General features: G+C 40.9%; 1 protein-coding gene across 1 annotated transcript in view; it reads right to left on the bottom strand.

Annotated features, from left to right (window-relative positions):
* Window positions 1–19,702, bottom strand: part of LOC117391777 (astrotactin-2-like) — a 305,935-nt gene that overhangs the window by 142,880 nt on the left and 143,353 nt on the right. The window contains exon 7 of the mRNA XM_055231621.1: window positions 9,530–9,697. Coding sequence (XP_055087596.1) covers window positions 9,530–9,697 — 168 coding nt within the window. The remainder of the gene's footprint in view (window positions 1–9,529; window positions 9,698–19,702) is intronic.

The following is a 19,702-nucleotide window of genomic DNA, read 5'->3' as shown; positions in this document are numbered from 1 at the left end:
TGCGTCGCTTTATTGGGAGGGAGAGCATTCAGTTACCAAGCTCCTGTGCTATGGAATCAACTCCCTGCTGATGTTAAACAGGCCCCCACAGTCTCTGTATTTAAGACCAGGCTTAAAACCTTCCTCTTCGGTATAGCGTATGACCAGGTTACTTAGTGAGGGAGTTAGGGTTATTAAAACCCGGGATAAGATAAGCTGCAGTAGGAGTAACTAGCTGGGGGAAGTATGGCAACCTGAGCACTATCCTCTACTTTGCCCTATTTTCTCATCAGCAATGCTATTCACATGTTGTCCCCTCTCCCACTCCTCCTGTGGAGTGTATCTCTTTCAGATGCCCCGATGACAGTTGGACCTCCTCCTTGCCTGGCTCTCCTCCTCCTCGCCCGGCTCTCCTCCTCCTCGTCTGGCTCTCCTCCTCCTCGCCCGGCTCTCCTCCTCCTCGTCTGGTCTCCTGGCCGATTTCTTATGTTGTCTGATTTTTCCTGTTGTGTCTGATTTTTCCTGTTGTGTCTGATTTTTCTTGTTGTGTCTGATTCTTCCTGTTGTTTTGTTTTTTGTGTCTTGGCGGCACGGTGACTGAGTGCCATCACTCATGTCTCACAGCAAGAAGGTTGGTTCGATCCCCGGGTCACCAGGCCTTTCTGTGTGGAGTTTTTCATGTTTCTCCCCGTGTCTGGATGGGTTTCCTCCGGGTACTCCGGTTTCCCCCATCAACCAAAACATGAACGCCCTTCGAGACAACTGTTGTTGTGATTTTGGGCGTTACAAAAATAAATGAATTGAATTGAATTGAATTGAATTATTAATTTCTCTTTGTTATTTGGGCTGATTGGACCTGATGAGTCTAAATACAAACAATTATCTTTTTACATTATGAAAGCATGATTTTTACTTTTAAACCTTGTGTTGATTATTTTGTGTCTTGGCATGAAGGAGAACTTGTTTCTCTGTAGGAATGTGACACAAAATTTATTTTAGGATGTCTCTACTAGAACCAGTCGCTTCGGTCACTGGATACTGGTTTTCCTCTTCAGGTTGACAAGAGGCCGAGCAATACATCTTTTTAGTGACTGCAGGCATCTCTTAGTGACGTATTCTACCTCTCTGTAAACAGCTAACCATACATTTCTTTGTGACCTTGTACGGACAGTATGTAAGATTAGTTAAGTCCTTATAAGACCTGCCTTCTATAGATAGTACCTTGAAAAGGCTTTAAGTACTGGAAAACTCCTCTGAAACGCAACGCATGTGCTGCTGTCTATAACTTCATTCATCTGATCAGATAAACTTCTTTCAACTCTCTACCTGGTCTGCAATCTCTTCCTTCACGATTTCACATTATGTAGTTTCTGAGAAAAAAAATATGTAAATCAAATGTCCTCGTATGTGACATTTTACTCATTTTGATAAAACATTTAACTATTTATTAAGACCCTGAACACAGCAACATTTGTCCTGAGTAAAAACAAAACGAGAAACAACAATTGTGCCTCTTGGAACAAAGTGTCTCGAGTGAAGATCTGCAGACAGGAGCAGGAAGAAAAACAAAAAATAAATAAATAAATAAAATATTCTAAACATTCTAAACTGTTAAAAATGAATATAAATAATACTTTTACATTGTTGCTGTTCTTGTTGCTGTTATTCTTCATCTAATAATTTACACTGTGGCCTAGACAAGCCAAAAACGTGTTGTCCACATATGAGGACGCCAGGTCTCAGGTTAGAAGGACTTGTGAGCTGTAACTAGTAGGGACGGAACGATACGCGATAATATTGTTAATCGAGATAAAAAATGTCTGCAATAACATACTGTCCGTTGCATTGTGTAATAAACGTGATCATCGCACATGTTTATAATCGCCTTTACGGCACCAGACGGCCTCATGTTTCCGGGTTCAATACAATGTTTAGATGTTAGTTCTGGTGTTTGTCCACAAGGGGGCCCGTTATCAGAGCAGTGACACTCGTTAGCTTCTGCATCTGTTCTGATTCGGGGATGGTTCTTCACATCAGTCACGTCGTGGCTCGTGGGCAGTGGATTTGGATCCCGGTGACTCCACACATTTATATTCTCCACTCAAGAAGGTGATGGAGTCTGATGTGTGGAATTATTACGGATTTGAAAAACAAGACCAACGAGATGAGCCACCGATCTGCAGAGTCTGAAGAACAGAAGATACGGCTCAGAGGACAAACAGCAGCAATTTACACGAGTAACTTACACGTACATTTATGAGACGGCCATCCTGCATCGTTTAACAAACTTGAGTCGAAAATCTCCATCGTCAGTAACACAACATTTGAAATAAACTATTGAATGTAGTTTGTGTTAGTTTGGATTTGTATGAATCTGTGTTTGTGTCGACTTTGCTATCGCTAGGTTAGGTCTCTATAAGGTCCTGGTGTCCACATATGAGGACATTACACTGCTTTGTTTTAAAAATTATTGTGATAATATCGTTAATCGTGATTCTTTTAGTCACTATAATCGTGACCAAAAGAACAATAATCACATCTGGCCAAGAATGTAACACAACTAGAAAAAATGTAATTCTCACAAACTAGAGTGTTTTTATACCATTTGGCAGGATTTTCTTGATTATTTTAATAAAAGATAAATGCTGGGACAGTCCTCCTATGTGTGTAGATTTTTGTGTGTATGTTTATATGTGTAGATATGTATGTGTATAGATATATATATGTGTATATTTATGGATATTGTGCAGGTATTTAGTTCTGTTGTTCTTATTCATTATCTATTTATTTATTTATTTATTTTTTGCACTTTTGTCTCTAGTGGATTTATATTACACAAGTTCATATGTTACGGGAGACATTGTTTTTTTTATTTTTTTTTATTACAAAACCATAATAAAAAGAGTTGGGAAAATAAAGAGTTATTTTGTGTAAAGTGTATAGCAGACTGGATGTACTAATCTCATACATATTTAAGAAAAAAACACAGCTCCACTGCTCCTTCTTCATGCAAATGCGTTTAAGGCGGCTCAGGCAATTAACAGGGGACGGTCTGCTTGATTACACATTCTGCTGAATTAACACATCTGCGCATGACTTGCATGGCTAACTTCTGTACTTCTCTTTTCTTTGGAAGGGAAAACGCTTGAGTGCTGAAGAGACTGAAACGTAAAGTCGTCGGCATACATTGATAATTGGATTCGCGAACTCGGCACCGATGACCCTGTTCTATGTACAGCTTAATGAAAACACGGCAACAGGAAACGTTTCTCAAAGCCAAAGCCACGTCGCGCGCACTGGCTGTTTGTGAACGCGTTTTTTAAGATGTCAGGATACAAGTTTTCCCGTTATTCCTCACACGTTTTATGACAGGTCCACGTAGCATTTAATAAGGATGTGACAAGTAGCAGGTGTTTGATGAGGATGACTTCCCCGAGCTCTTATGGCACCTGCTTTTCAAATAAACATCCTCAAAGTGTCAAAGCACGACTGTACTCCGAGAAAAAAGTGTCTTATGTGTTTTTATGCATGAATGTAAAGTATTAGTACAGCTAAATATTACACGTGAGGAATAAGGTCAGTACTTACATGACAAAGGGAGTGATACTTGTCACTGTTAGTATTTGCAGTAATAGTTGCAGTGTTTAACTAAATTCAGAGGTGCGCCGACATTTCAGCAAAATAATGTAAAACTAATGATCTTATTACATGAATTAAATCACAATTCTGTATTTTTTTAATCTAAATCGCTCTCAAACATGACATAAATATGAGTATCTGCTCAGATTTAGTCTTATTTTAGGGTTTACATGCTCAAAAACACTCTCTCTTTCCTTCTGTTTGCAATCTGCTGGCCCCAGCGTTAAACCTGACCACACTGTTCCTCTGCAGACTCCAGATCTGCTCCATGGGCTTAGTCCCGCCCAGACCAGCTGTGTGCTCAGCGCCGGGCCCGGTCATCCCTGCACAGGCCACCAGTTGGCGCTGGATTGCTCGTTTGCCTGAGTGACTAGCGCTAGCGTAGGTTGCTTCACTTTTGACAGAGTTTAAAAGAAAAACAGATTTACTGACAGACCTCACGGAGCACAGACTGAACGAACTGTCAGATTCCTGGATTTATACTTCCACGGTTGGATTACGCATCGACATGTAGGTAACACGTGTGAAAGTGAAAGTACTCGTCTGTGAGGGAGGAGCTGATGAAAACATGAAGTTAAAACCTGTCCGTGTGTGTTTGTGTGTGTTCTGGCTTGGTGTGTAGATGGTCCGTGATGGATTCAAAATATATATTCAAGTTATATTATGTTATCTCACTGTTCATTTTAAAGGTACTGTAATGTAATGTTCACTCTTTATTATAATCATTATATTCAACTATGTAAACTATGTAATCTGCACTAATGTTTGTTCTTGAGTCTTGCAGAAAATGTCTTTTGAAAATGCAGGATCCCACGGGAAGAAGGTCACTGTGAAACTGAAACAGAAACGTCATGGGAGGATGTTTGTGCGAAGGGGAAGAGTGACCTTCTGGAAATGCAAAAACAGAATATATTTCTCTGTGAATTTCGTTATATGTTTTTACACTGCTTGCTAAGTATATGTCCCCCCCCTTCAGAGTGTGTATGTGTTTGTAACTAGGGTTTCCTAACTTTAATAAAAGGAGGAGAAAAACGGTGGAGCCTTCAGAAAAAGGGTGCGAGGTGATTTGTAACTGAAGGTTTTTTGCCTCTCCGCTCTTTCTCCTCAACATTGAGACAAAATAATCTCTCTTGTCTTCTCTTCTCTTTTGAACTGTAATATAGGTTGTGAAGTATATATATAGTGTGAAATGAAGTCCATTTGGCGTCTACAGACCTACACGCACTGTAAATATCGTCAGCGGGCAGGTCCCGACGCCACGATCCGCCTCTGACTCAGTTTAAACATGTAACAACTTGCTGATCTTTGTTATATTTAGGACGGAACATATCACCTGTTGCTAAACGAGCACAAAGACTGAGACAAAGACCAGCACGGGCGGTTCGTAGACGTCAGTTTGTGTAAGAAAATGTGCTGCAGGTTTGAAACAAGAGATCAACAATCCGACTCTATCGTCATGAGACATTTGGGTTGTTGTTTTTTTTTGTTAGACTTTTTACCAGGGTGAAATCCAATCAGCGGCTCCACTGGCTAGCCCGGCTGATTAAATGTCATCACGGCTAATTTACAGCAGTTCACCTGTCACACCAAATGCTCTTTTGATTAGAGCAATTAGGCGCTCACCAATGGCTTTTAAATGTCTAAAGACCTGCCACTTAGACCACATGGAATTTGTACAAGCTGCATATGTTCCGACGCAATTAGCCCTGCCAGTCCAAAGTCCTCATTAAGCATCGTGTGTGTTTTTTTTTACAATAGAGTTCATGTTCCAGCGCATGTTCTTTCCTCCATTGGCGAGTCCGCTGATTTATAATGTTTTTCTTACTGCAGTCATGTGTGCGGACGCGCGGCTGTACGGGCGATATTCAAATTTCAAGGTTCAAGGCGAAGGCGCGGAGAAGACGTATTGTTGTCCAAGAGCTTGTTTATGCTTGTTTTACAATTTCCACAGGGAGAGAAGTTCAGACCTTGGGCCCATTTGTAATAATTTCTTTCTCAGCAGAGGGATTCTTGCGTGTAAGTACATGCGTGTACTGTGGATCACTACAAATAAGGTAGGAGTAACTGCGCAGATGAGCCGAGGCAGGAGGCAGTGGAAAGTGGTAATAAATAAGCCAAACAAAGGCAGTGGAGGTGGTCCATGGGTCTTTATGGGGTTAGTTATGATGATAGATGGCGGAGGTGCTCGGTGGCTTTGTTTGCCTGCATAGGAGCTGCGAAACAATGCGGAATACACGGCGCGAGAATGAGAAAACACCGACGGCGAGCTTGGTTTTTACAGCCAAATGCTAAGTGTGATGTAACGGCCTTGAAGTTCACCCGTCATTATTATTAATAGAAACATCCGATTATTGTGTTTCTATTGTGTTCATTTTCCAAAAGGCAAAAGTCATATAAAATACATTAAGTGTGCTTTTGCTTCCAGGTCTGCTTTTATTATCCAGGTTATCCTTTCTCCTTTAGGCCTTTCCCTTCTGGGGTTGTTAGATCACATCCATTAAAGCGTGTGCCTTCTAGGGCTTCGCAGATGGATTTGCCATAGGTACTCTGCATATTATCTTTAACCGAGGTAAAAAGGTTTCAAAATGTGCGCGAATGGATGCCGAAAATAACTTCCCGAAAAGGATTAATAAAGTATATTGAATCTAATCTAAAAAATAGTCATCCGAACACTTGTTTTTCAGATGACTACTGCATTTCCCGGACTATAAGTGGCACTTTTTTCATAGTTTGTCCGGGGGTGCGTCTTATACTCAGATGCGACTTATATGTGACATTATTCAAATATATAATGTCACATCTTGGTTATTGTCACAGTGACGAGCGCTCGAGGACACTCTGGGCTTGTACCGGCGTCTACTACATTTAAAACTTCAACATTACAGTAATTTAAAAGACACGTGAGAAAGACTGAACAGAAATGCTCCTAAAAGAAAATGATATTCATCTAACTGCGGAGTTGTTCAGACGCGACACCGAGGATGAAGAATTCAATGGATTTATTGATTTGGAGTGAGATCCAGAGTAAACTTGTTGCTTGTTTTTCGTCTTTATTTATCTGATTAACTGTTAATAACTTATGTTAACAAACCAGACACGTGTTCAGTTCTGTCTGTGCTTCATGGAGCTGAATAAATATAAATGTGTTACGTTAGCGTGATGTACTATTGTTATTATTATAAGATGCCTTTAAATATAAAATGTCTGCTCTTGGTCTCGGATTTTGTAAAATAAATTTCCCCAAAAATGCGACTTATAAATGTTTTTTCTTCATTATTTTGCATTTTTTGGCTGGTGCGACTTCAACTCAACAGCGACATACAGTCTGCAAAACACGGTAAGCAGAAGTAGACTATTTTTTATATTTTACATTTTTGCGCTCACATCAGAAATATGTTAAAATTGCCAGTAAAATTCTTGTTTCAGGGTCAAGTGTAAACCACAATGGTGTTTAAATATCATTCCAAACCTTTTTTGAAAGTAAAAACCTTGCATAGATCACTGCATGTTTTGCTTATTTTATATATTTATAGTTGTAGCGCTTAAAAACACAAAATATACATGATATTCTGAATTTGCATTTGCACATTTCAATATAAAAACTATGTTATCTTAGACGTCACTCAGCTGTAATTGGATGACACTCACTAAAACTCTACCCACATCCCAATAAAAAACAGCCTTTTTCATACAAAACATCAACGTATTGTACAAGATTCTGAACAAATTAAACTTGTTTTATTACAATAACAGAAATGCACACCAGCTGTTACCTGAAAACGCTGATATGCCCCTCCCCTGTTCGACAACTTTGTGCAAATACGTTCTATTTTCAGCTGGATCCCACTAAGAGCTGCACGGGGCCAACACTTGCATCACCCTCGTGCTCTGCCATCCCCTGCATCTGTCTTTTTACAGATAAGGCCACGGTGCGGAGAGAGAGTGGAGGTGAAGGTGGAGGATTGATTATGCACTGATCCAATGGCTGCCAGTCCACAGTCGGAGTCAACGAGCGTGACATTGTCGGGCAATAGCAACATGGTGGAAAGATAGCTCGTTTGTGATCATGCCCGAGAAGCAAATCGGGACAATTAAAGTATTTTTGCTTCATGTTTTTCTGGCTCGAACTGATGAAAAAGTGAGAAGTTTACTCATACGATGTTGTTGAGTTTGCATGAATTCTTTGGCAGCATAAATTGCTCCACAATGCTAACTTGACTTTGGAGACAGACAGGACGTAGTTAAATAATGCAGCTAATGCCGTGGGATGACATTTTATCAACTGAGCAGTTTGTTTTTGTTGGTGTGTGTTTTGGAGGTGTGTGACAGGTGGGCGCCTGATCAAACCAGGGTTTGTAATAAGTGAAGAACAGCAGGTTAGGGATAACATGGATCTACAGTGTGACATGTTCCATTGTGATAACAAAAGCTTCATCTGTCAGAACAGGCACAACAGCAGTGAGCAGGATTTAGAGAAGCAGATAGAAACAGTGTGTAATATACAACGTGTTCTTGTCTCCCTGTGTGAGCTCGTGGAGGAGGTGCACAGCCCCATTCTGTAGGAGGATTAAGAGTTTAAGGTGACTTAAGTTACGCACACAAGGAACACAATCAAATAGGAAGTTCACCATAGTCACTAAAGCAGCGTGTCTTCAGCTGTGACAGTATGACTATGTACTGCAGCAGTGACGATAACTACAACTGCTACTGCCAAGGCATGAGCTCTGAGTAGAGTTACATAAGTGTTAACATAAGTAACTGTGACAAACACATACTCAAAGGTGCACTGTGCATGTGCGTTTTCTGTCTGGGGTCTGTCGCATAAACTTGGTGCTACTTTGCCCAGAATGTCAGGCAGCATGGTATAAACATATTTATTCAATTTATTATTATATATAAATATATTATTATTTTATTATGGGCGTTTTTATACTTGAAATACTTGGTTTGGTGGAGTCGCCTGATATTCTCCATAAACACATTATAGGTAGGCTTATACATAAAGTAGAAATGCTCAGTTTGGATAGCAGTTTTTCTTAAATCAAATCATACTCATAATCAAAATATATGAAGTAAGAGAAGCCTATAGTCCCACAGACACTGTGCCAACACAGAGCGTTATCCTCATCATCTCCATTGAGTGTCTGACACCCTCATGCATTATGCATCAGGCCTCAGCGTGCCCTTGACCAGTGCCATGCAAATTTCACGTACATTACAGATGTAATCCATTATAATGAGCTTAGACTTTATCTACTTGGCCACAGAATCCTCAGGGGGACGGGTGCCACTCAGGACAAGATAAATATCATCATCCTGCACTCACAGCTCTTTCTTATAATGTTTGTCAGTCTGCATAAAAGCAGAAACAGTACCTGAGCCTATTATGAAAATGACAGCACACATCAGAATCCATAACACACTTGAACTATGGCCAGTGACATAACGTTCCATTACAGACAGAATGCCTCAGTGTCCTGATTCATAATGGAATTCATTATCATATATAACCCTGGGATCACAAAATTATGATACTGTTCAATATGTAATATGAATGGTTAGCATCCCGAGTCGGGCTATAATGTCTGCAGGTGTGACACGACTGCATATGTAATGAGACGGGCGACAATAGAAAACATGTCACAAAGCCACGTCTTAAATAAGGCCATAATGTCCACGTCCATTTCCCTGAGGGAAAAAGAGCTGCAGAACAACTCCCAAGAGCTTCAGAAAACCTTTGTGTAAATAACATTTAGACAGTCACATCTTTAATATATGTTTTTGTCATCGTTGTCCTAAACAAACTGACCAACTTTATCGATCACAGGGACAGAGTTCCACCAGGCCAAAGAGCACAAAGGCAGATGTGTGGTGTTGTGTGAGTCATGCAGCAGACGGGCTGCTCCCTCACCTGTGTCCTCGTCACAAAGCTGCTCGCACGGCTCCGTGGTCCTTTGGCCGCAGTAATCCTGCACCCACTGCGTGGACGCGTTGGTCTGGTAGTACAGGGTGAGCTTGGCCGGGTTTAACCAGTTGGAGACGTCCAGGAAGCTGCCCACGCTCACCACAAAACTACTGCCTGAAAAGTAAAATCACAAAAAACAAATGAGTTTCAAGACAAAAACACAATGTTCATTATTTAGTTTTGAAAAAGAGTGAATCAAATGTTTGTTAGAGATAAACGTGGGCATCTCCCACACTGCAGCTCTAATTGTTGAGATGCTTGTTAGTGAAGTGAGTGACAAGACACGTTTTCTGTTGTATAAGTAGATGGACAAATCTGAGGTCAAAATGATGTGTCCGCGAGCTGGATTCTACCCTTCTGTTGTATTAAAAGTCTCTCATTTGGAAGCATTGTTGAATGTGCATTAACGTCCAAATTATGTAGCGCGGTTCACAGCTTTGCTCACAGCTCTCCTCCTCAGCCCACAGTCGAACCAGTCAGACATCGTGTTATTCACTGGATTTCACTGTAATAACCCGCATTTGACTGTAAGTAAATAAAAATGAAGGTATAGAATGTATATATCGATGGGGATTTCTTGGGTAATTGGAGTTGAGGGGCTAAAAGGGTTTCACAGGCCGATCCGTAAGTGCTGTGCTCATTGATGCCGACTTACCTCTCTTTCTTTCCCAAACCGATCATTAAACTGTGATCACGGAACAAGATTATCCCTAATTGATGCCAATGACTTTTAGTTCCTCGGCAAAGAGCAGGGCGATCGGGCTCGGGCTCTCTGGTGGACACAAAGCTTTTATACAGCGGCGTATATCAGCCCTAGTGTTTGTACTGCTAAGCTGACAGGCGCGATACACGGGGACGCAGTAATCGGAATAGTGAAAGAGTTGAGAGGCTAATAAAGACAGTAACCACGTCAAAAGCCAATAAGTAAGATAAACATGGCCTGTACACGCTTCAAACCTACAGATTATTTTACTTGGTGGTTTACAGTTACGAGATTTAAGACGTCAGTGTAACGGGAGCGACAGAGGTCAGTAAATAAATCTGAATATACAGTTGTCCCTCGCTATAGTCAGTATCAGCTTTATTTTTTACAATTATTCTCTATGTTTTTGTCTGTAAAACCCCTCACCACACACTTTATACACTTTTCTCACACAGACGTTAACATTTTCTCACATTTCTCTCTCGTTTAAACTCTCTCAAAGTTCAAACCTTCGTAGGCGTCTTTGTCGGTGCAGAACGTTTCATCGACATTGTGGGTTTTGTCGGGGAGAAAACAGATCGCAAACGTACAGCACTTCAGAGTCACACTGCGATCCAACGTTTATGTAAATTTGTCTGAACACATTCTGTACTGGACAGGAGACACGGCACGGAGGAGACTGATGGACAATGGTCTACAGTCCGACAGCCAATCAGGACGCACGACACAATGGTCTACAGTCCAACAGCCAATCAGGACGCACAACACAATGGTCTACAGTCCAACAGCCAATCAGGACGCAGGACACAATGGTCTACAGTCCAACAGCCAATCAGGACGCACAACACAATGGTCTACAGTCCAACAGCCAATCAGGACGCAGGACACGATGCAAAAAAAAAAAATGTAAAAAACAGGTCTTGAGCTTTGGTTTCATCCTATAATATTGTACTTATTTTTATTTTATTTACGAAGGTTTGAACTTTGAGAGTGTTTCAACAAGAGAGAAATGTGAGAAAATGTTAACGCCTGTGTGAGAAAAGTGTATAAAGTGTGTGGTGAGGGGTTTTACAGACAAAAACATATAGAATAACTGTAAAAATAAAGCTGATACTTCGCAGATTTCGTCTATTGCGGATTATTTTTAGAAAATAACCCCTGAGATAAACAAGGGACCGCTGTGTACTATAATAATTTGTTACGACACTGAATACTATCATTCTACGCATCAAAAACACCACTAAAACGTTACTACTCGTTTGCATCGCCGCAACTGACCCCGTGTTGCTAACAAAACATAAATAAAGCCTTTTTTTTTTTGCACTTTAGGGCTCAAAGCTTTACCACCTGCTGTGACTTTTTCATTAAAAGCTGAAAGGCACAGACAGAATCTTCAGAATTCTCCAGATTACCATCGCATCTCCCAAGCCGCTCTTCCTCGCTCCAAAACAGAGCATAACAAGACCATTTAGAGCAGCCCTACAGTGGAGGGAGCACATCTGCCAGTCGGCCTCATTTGGGGAGAAAAGCAGGGAAACTGTAATGGCCTCGGCTCTCACAGTGCACAGCCAATTGTTAGATTATGCCGTAGTGTCTGTGAGACCTGTGAAGAAATCCCTCCTCAGCAGAAGGAACATTGCTCTTCGCTGCTAATTTTATTGTGCATATTGTGACTTGTGCACACACATTACTCTGGGTGAGCGTAATATTGTTAGATTCCCCCTTCAACTGTTTAGGGAGCTCTGTGGAGAATATGGCAGGAAAACAAGGCCTGTGTGTTCACCGGATCACTCCTAAATGAAAGCACTGAAATGCCGTTTTTTTTTACAGAAATGGGAAAGATTTAGCTCTTTACAGCTCCGCTTTTTCAGGAAACTATAAAAACAAATAGTTTAGTTTGTTTTGTTGTGTTATGATCCCACATGTTACTCAGTGAAAGAGAACAACACTGTGTAAAATGTGTTATATAAGGGAAACACTGAATAAACTCACTGAATATATCTCATTTGCTTGTTGAACTTTGATACAAAAGCTCGAGATTGTGTTTGAAATGGAAAACTGCGCGAGTGGCGTCACGAACACACCTCAGCGACGTGGAGATAAATATTTATAGTCACACCTGCTCCTGTTTTAATGTTTTAAATAGACCTATATCATTTATTTTTATTTATTTTGTTTGTATTGTTCTGTATTTTGATTAAAAATAGAGTCTGAGTACTCTCGTTGGGCTCTTCCTGTTTAAATAAAAATAAATAAAGTTAAAAGATGCTGTTGCGTGTTGTGTGCTAAATTCATAAAAAATGTAATGCCACATACTTCTCAAGATATATTATTATGACATACTTTTGCATATTTTAATGAGAGTTACATTTTTGTGACATTTTAAGTCTGTTTTCTGTGCGTATCTTGTATTCTGAAATGTGCTGTTAATGGAGCTCTCGGCCTACGGTTTTACTGCATTTAACGAGTCATACAGCAAAACTAAATGTTAACTACCATTTTTATGTGTGAATGTATTATTTAACAGTACACATTATACTGCTGCCGTGCTTTTTGTCACCCGAGTACAACAGAGTATTTAAAAAAGCGTGATTTTTTTGTTTCATTACTTTGCTCTTAAACCTTGTGTTGAATCCTGTGAGTTTCAAACATTGAGGTGAAATTGTTTCTCTGTAAAAATGTGACACATGATTTTATTTTAAGGCAGCGATGTCAAACTCAAATTCACACTGGGCCAAAAATTAAAAACCAAGACAAATTCACGGGCTAAACTCAGTATTTATTGAAAAATTTACTGCACCTGATGTGTAATGTTTAAACTTTTCATATGGAAACAAACTTTAGTTTTGCTTAAACACAAAATCTGGAACAACTTAAGTTTGATATTACAAATGTATGAGAAATTAAAGACACATCATTTGGCCGAGGCGACTAGTAGCTTGTTGTGTAAACAGAAAACGAGGGGCACTTGCTGGTCTTGACTGCTGCGTACTAGTAAAGCATTCTGGGATTTGTAGTATTAGCTCCTTCAGAACTCTGCAGCCCGGGTCATAACACGGACCCCCACTGTCCACCACATCGCCCCCGTCCTACAACAACTCCACTGGCTCCCCGTAAAACAGAGATTTAACTTCAAAATACTAATTACCACCTTCAAAGCAACACACAACCTCGCCCCTTCATATGTATCTGACCTCCTCCACATCGCTGCTCCTGCTCCTCCTCCTCTCTCCAGCTCACTGTACCCTCTGCCCGACTTGTGACCATGGGGAACAGAGCTTTCTGCCGCTCCCCCCAGCTCTGGAACTCTCGCCCTCCTGATCTCCGCACCTTAGACTCTCTTCCACTCTTCAAATCCAGACTCAAAACTCACCTGTTCAGACTGTCCTGTCTCTTGTCACCAATCACACATCTTTTATCAATCAGTTTTTTGTCATGTTTTATTGTATTTGTATGTTTTTTATCTGATTTTTGTCTTGTTCAGTGTCCTTGGGTGTTTTGAAAGGCGCTTATAAATAAAATGCATTATTATTATTATTATTATTATTAGTGGTGTACAGGCCAAATATAATCACACCGCGGGCCAGATTTGGACTCTGGGCCTGAGTTTGACATACGTATTTTAAGGTTAAGAGGTTTTGTAATACATCTTTTTAGTGATGCATTCTACCTTCCTGTACACAGCTAATGCTTTATCCATTTATCACCTTGTACAGACAGTATGCAAATAGGACCAGCCTTCTATAGATAGTACCTTCCTCGGGGTATAAGTACTGGATGTGCCTCCTGTTTGTACTTCCACTCCTCTGATATCAGATAAACTTCTTCTCAACTCTCTACCGCACTTCCTTCACAATTACAGTATTCCACATATACATATTTTTACATTTCAGGTTTAGATTTTGGCCAACTGACCCATCAGAGCCACATCATATACATCAACACCTGTAGCATAGTTTGAAAGTTAAAAAGGCATTAAACAAAAAAAAAGTATCGTATCTAAAGTGCTTCCAAGAGTCTGCACTTCAGAGCAACAACTCCCTTAATCACACTTTGTGCACCACTTATTTACCATAAAACAAGTGCCTTTTCAAAACTAAGTATTTGTCAAGATCCCAGTCTGACTGTGTTGTTTTCTGCGCTGTCTTCCCTCCTGCACCACCTGCAGCCAATCAGCAATCAAGCCTCCACCTCTGGAGCACAAAGGCCGAAAGATCCTCCACACGCCGCCAGATCGTCCGTGTATCCTCCGTGGTACAGTTTCTGCTTGGCTCAGTCTGGTTTTTTGTCGTTATGATCGTAGTTCTCAGTTGGTGTTTTTCGTTTTTTGCTAGTTTCTTGGACCCAACTTGCACCTCCGCCTCCGACCCAGCTTCCTACAACTGGTTCAAACACCTCCGCCTCCGACCCAGCTTCCTACAACTGGTTCAAACACCTCCGCCTCCGACCCAGCTTCCTCCAACCAGCATTCACATCCTCTTTTTTCGAATAAACTCTGTTAAACTTTACTCCGAGTCTGTATCTCTGATCTCCCAGACGTTACGACAATATTAGCAAATAGCTCATTAGGAACGTTGATAAAACAAAAGTACTTTTTTAAATGTACTTCCTATCATTGGCCGTCACTTGAGTTTGCAGCCGTGTTGACCCAGCGCCTGACGCCCGTCCCCTCACCGCACACAAACACACACACACAGCGTTACGTTCTACCACACAGCTGTCTGAATCCCTGATTTCCTGCACCCGTTCCGAGCAAACGCCAAAGTGATCTCATCTTGTTGTTAGCGTTGCGCTGAATTGTTGGCCCAGAAACTCTTTGTTTTTGCCTACATGCCAGTTAGCGCCGTGACCACCCTTATAGCAGCTCTATGAGGCTTGCCAGTTCGGATTTGGCGCTTTTGTTTGTTTGTTGGATATTTGTTTGTTTGCGGTGACTGGCTGCTTGCTGCTGAACCGCGGCGCCTGCCAGACTGCCGGGTTAAGCCGCCTTTTGTCACATCTGCTGTGCTTCAGGTGTCCACGCTCCTCCTCGCTCTCATTCTGCACAGACACAAGTCACACCGGTTTGGAGGGAGAACGACAAAAACAGGAAAAAGTCCAAAAGGATTTTTACAGCGTTTTTGCACACTTGAACCAAAGAGGAAACAAAGTGAACCAGACACTATAATACATCTTGTTACTAACTGTTCGTACCAAATATTGTTACAAATCTAAGAAAATGACGAATGAACTCAAACGGCGCAGTAGAACAGATAAAAACAGATAAAACGAACATCGAGCATCACTTCAGTAAATAAAGAAATGCTTCTCGCTCGCTGTAGGGCTGTTAGGGGAGGTCTGATATGAAATTGTGTTACTTCTAGTTCTGGGATGAATGTGTTGAATTCACTGGGCAGGGACGGCGCCAGGGGGTGGGGCTTAAGGGGGCCCAAGTCTCCCCCAGGATAGTCGAAGGCCCCCCAAAGATTTATGCCCCACTTTAACAGCATGTCCGCACAAAAAATTGTTCAAATTAAGAGTTTTCACAATGAGGCTTCCGTGTTTATAACTAACTACAGCTGTCTGTCACTATAACATGGTTCTCCTTTTGCCGTGTTGCTGTTTTGCGATTGCGCATTGTGTTGTGCGTCCTGATTGGCTGTTGGACTGTAGACCATTGTGTTGTGTGTCCTGATTGGCTGTTGGACTGTAGACCATTGTGTCGTGCGTCCTGATTGGCTGTTGGACTGTAGACCATTGTGTTCTGCGTCCTGATTGGCTGTTGGACTGTAGACCATTGTGTTGTGCGTCCTGATTGGCTGTTGGACTGTAGACCATTGTGTCCTGCGTCCTGATTGGCTGTTGGACTGTAGACCATTGTGTCGTGCGTCCTGATTGGCTGTTGGACTGTAGATCATTGTGTCGTGCGTCCTGATTGGCTGTTGGACTGTAGACCATTGTCCATCAGTCTCCTCCGTGCCGTGTCTCCTGTCCAGTACAGAATGTGTTCAGACAAATTTACATAAACGTTGGATCTCAGTGTGACTCTGAAGTGCTGTACGTTTTCAATTTGTTTTCTCCCCGACAAAACCCACAATGTCGATGAAACGTTCTGCACCGACAAAGACGCCTACGAAGGTTTGAACTTTGAGAGAGTTTAAACGAGAGAGAAATGTGAGAAAATGTTAACGCCTGTGTGAGAAAAGTGTATAAAGTGTGTGGTGAGGGGTTTTACAGACAAAAACATATAGAATTGTAAAAAATAAAGCTGATACATTGTGGATTTCGCGTATTGCGGGTTATTTTTAGAACGTAACCCCCACGATAAACGAAGGACCACTGTACATTTAAACTACATTTAAAACAGTGAGTCAAACATGGTCGTGGGTGCGGTGTACGCTCCGTAGTTAAAACGCTCTGTATTAACATGTCAAGCCCAAAGGCAGTTGTCTCGGGGGGTTTCACAAAAAAAATGTGATGCAGCTTGAAAATTAAACGAAACAGTCATTGCCAATAAAAGACAAACAGGTTAATCACGATTCACAGTAAAAGGATGAGTGTCCCAGGGCGTTCTTTGTTCTCACCCTCCATCTCGGAAAGAAAAACCTCCAAGAAACTCAACGGAAAAAAAGTGAAACCTTGAGGAGAATCGCGGCGAAGGAGAGATCCAGGGACACACGGGCTCCACATATGTCTTTTCTTTTTCAGAAGTGTATGATTTGATCACAAGAGTCATTGGGTTTATCAGGAGAAATATTTTTCACCAAGTACGCAATAAAATCCAAAAAATAGAAGTGACTTTAATAGTTAGACAATGGGTGTGCTTTGACTGATTGTTCTGTTGCTAAAAAATGTTAAAATTCTAACCCAGATACTGTATTTTCTGGACAATATGTCGCTCTGGAGTATAAGTCGCACCAGCAAAAAAATACACCATAATGAAGAAAAAGTCGCATTTTTTTGGGGAAATTTATTTAACAAAATCCGAGACCAAGAACAGACATTTTATAATATATTAATAAAATAGAGAACAACAGGCTGAATGTCAGTACAACACGCTAACGTAACATAGATAACAAACTGAACACATGTCTGGTATATTTACGGAAGATATTAACAGTTAATCAGATACGCTATGCTAATGTAACATACTCGGCTTGTCCACAAACACGACAGACGCAGATTTCTTTTCGCTGATGTTTACTGTGGTCTTACTTCATCACAGTTCACGCCGTAGAACGAGCAAACACGTCGACAAATATAACATAAACTCTGGCTCATATAAACACAAAACTGCACACGAACGCACAGAAAATATACACACCACTTTGGCCTGCGAGTAAACAAACCGCTGAACGCAAAACTTTATATTTTACTTTTCAGTTGTTTCTTAAATAGTGCTCTGTCGGGTCAGACTTAGCATTAGCGTAAAAGGCTAAACCGGAAATAGTTTTCATGACCTTAACCAAAACATTTACAATATTGTTCTAAATGAAAAATTATCTTTATAGTTTTACAAATGAAGAGGAAATTAAATATAAAATGAATCAAAGAAAACGAGTCAAGTAAATTTTCTTACAGGTATTACAAACACACTAGCGTCATCTAGTGGTCAAATTACACGTGCATGAAGCACAGACAGAACTGAACACGTGTCTGGTTTGTTAACGTAAGATATTAACAGTAAATTAGATAAATAAAGCAGAAAAACAACAAGTTTACTCTGGATCTCACTCCAAATCAATAAATCTGTTGAATTCTTCATCCTCGGTGTCGTTTCTGAACAACTCCACCAACTCCGGCGGTAGATGAAGCGCCACTTCCTCTTCTGCGTGGCTGTCATACTGGTACAAGCCTAGAGCGCCCTCGTGTGGTCATCAGTGTGACAATAACGAAGATGTGAAATTATATATCTTAATAATTTCACATATACGTCGCATCTGAGTATAAGTCGAAAAAAGCGACACTTATAGACCAGAAAATGCTTTGACTGATTGTTCTGTTGCTTAAAACTTTGTTAAAATTCTAACCCAGATACTAAATACTAAAACTATTATCAAACCTTGAGGTATTAACTATAATATTTTTCAGAACCGTTACGGCCACATGGTAAAAGTAATAGTTATTATTCAACAGTGAAAATGGCCTTATATTTAATACAATCATAAGAAAGTTATTCATCATAGTGTCAAAATTTGCAGCAAGTGTAGTTTTTTCTCCCTTAGGATTAAAATTGAGTTGGATATTTTAGGTTTGTATCATTGTAGAGTTTAAGGTGGATCATCTGATTATCAGTGCAAGCCCTACATCACGTAAAACGCCACCAGCCAATAACCCGTAGTAAGTGCACGTATTTATTTGAGTTTAAGAGGTAATAGGTTAAGCACAGGTAGAATGTACGAGTTCATCTTTAATTGCTGCTGGTAGAAAGTGGTAGGAGTTTGACATTTAACATCTGATGCACTTTAGATAAATGTTCCGACTTCATCCTAACGCCTTACCATCGCCTATAATATGAGCTGTGTACTTCTTTGCTACAGCGCGCAGTAAATCGCAGATGTGTGGGCGGACTCAAAATGAGGCCCCGGTGGCAAGTGCACCTGATGGAGGGATATGTGAGAGAACAGCTTTTAGAGATACAGCAATCATTAGTTAAATCGCCTCCGCTCTTTAGACCCTCTTGCTAGACTTTTTCGTCTCTTATGTGTGTGTGTGTGCGGAGCTACGTCTGCCGCCATCAGCCATCTTGTCTGTTTATACAAGAATATCTCACCGCAACAATGAGATAATACGGGGTCTAAGGCTGCGCGGTGATTGACGACATAATGTTGAGGTAAAGTTGTAATAGCCCTTTTAGGAATGGAAATGCTTAGATGAGAAATGTGTCTTATGAAAATTTTAAAACTAAACTCAAACCTTTGGGCAAGAAATAGAATTAAAAAAATGATTTAGGTAGTTATGCTCTAGCTGGAGGTATGTCCACCCCATAGACTGTATATATTAATGGATGTAGCTAACCTGCTAGCGCTGCGTTCCAAACAGGAAGTGATCACGTGCGCGCTTACGGCTCCATCGACTCTGGCTCCGATTCACTTTATATTGAAAAACTCTGTCAGACTCGTCATTTTGGTCTTAAACGTTCACGTGGATTGACCTACTGTACACGATCTTGGGGTTTTTATTTTGCTATTGTGTCAAATCAGCTGCCTTCTTTCCGCGAGGTCATAACTCGTTAGCGTTAGCAACCGGTTAGATTGACAGCGTTGCTAAGCGGCCGCTCTCTGCTAAATCAGCAGTGAAGGGGCGTTACCGTTGTAAGGTATTTCAAAGCGGCGCAGCGTTACATCAAACTGGTATCTTGATTAGTAACGTTAAGGTAAATAACACATGGAGTACGCGGGGGATTCACCGAGACGCTACGGAGACCAGGACGTGTG

This window comes from Periophthalmus magnuspinnatus, chromosome 23, assembly GCF_009829125.3.
Source record: "Periophthalmus magnuspinnatus isolate fPerMag1 chromosome 23, fPerMag1.2.pri, whole genome shotgun sequence".
NCBI lineage: Eukaryota > Metazoa > Chordata > Actinopteri > Gobiiformes > Gobiidae > Periophthalmus > Periophthalmus magnuspinnatus.
This window is presented reverse-complemented; position numbering and strand designations above follow the sequence as displayed.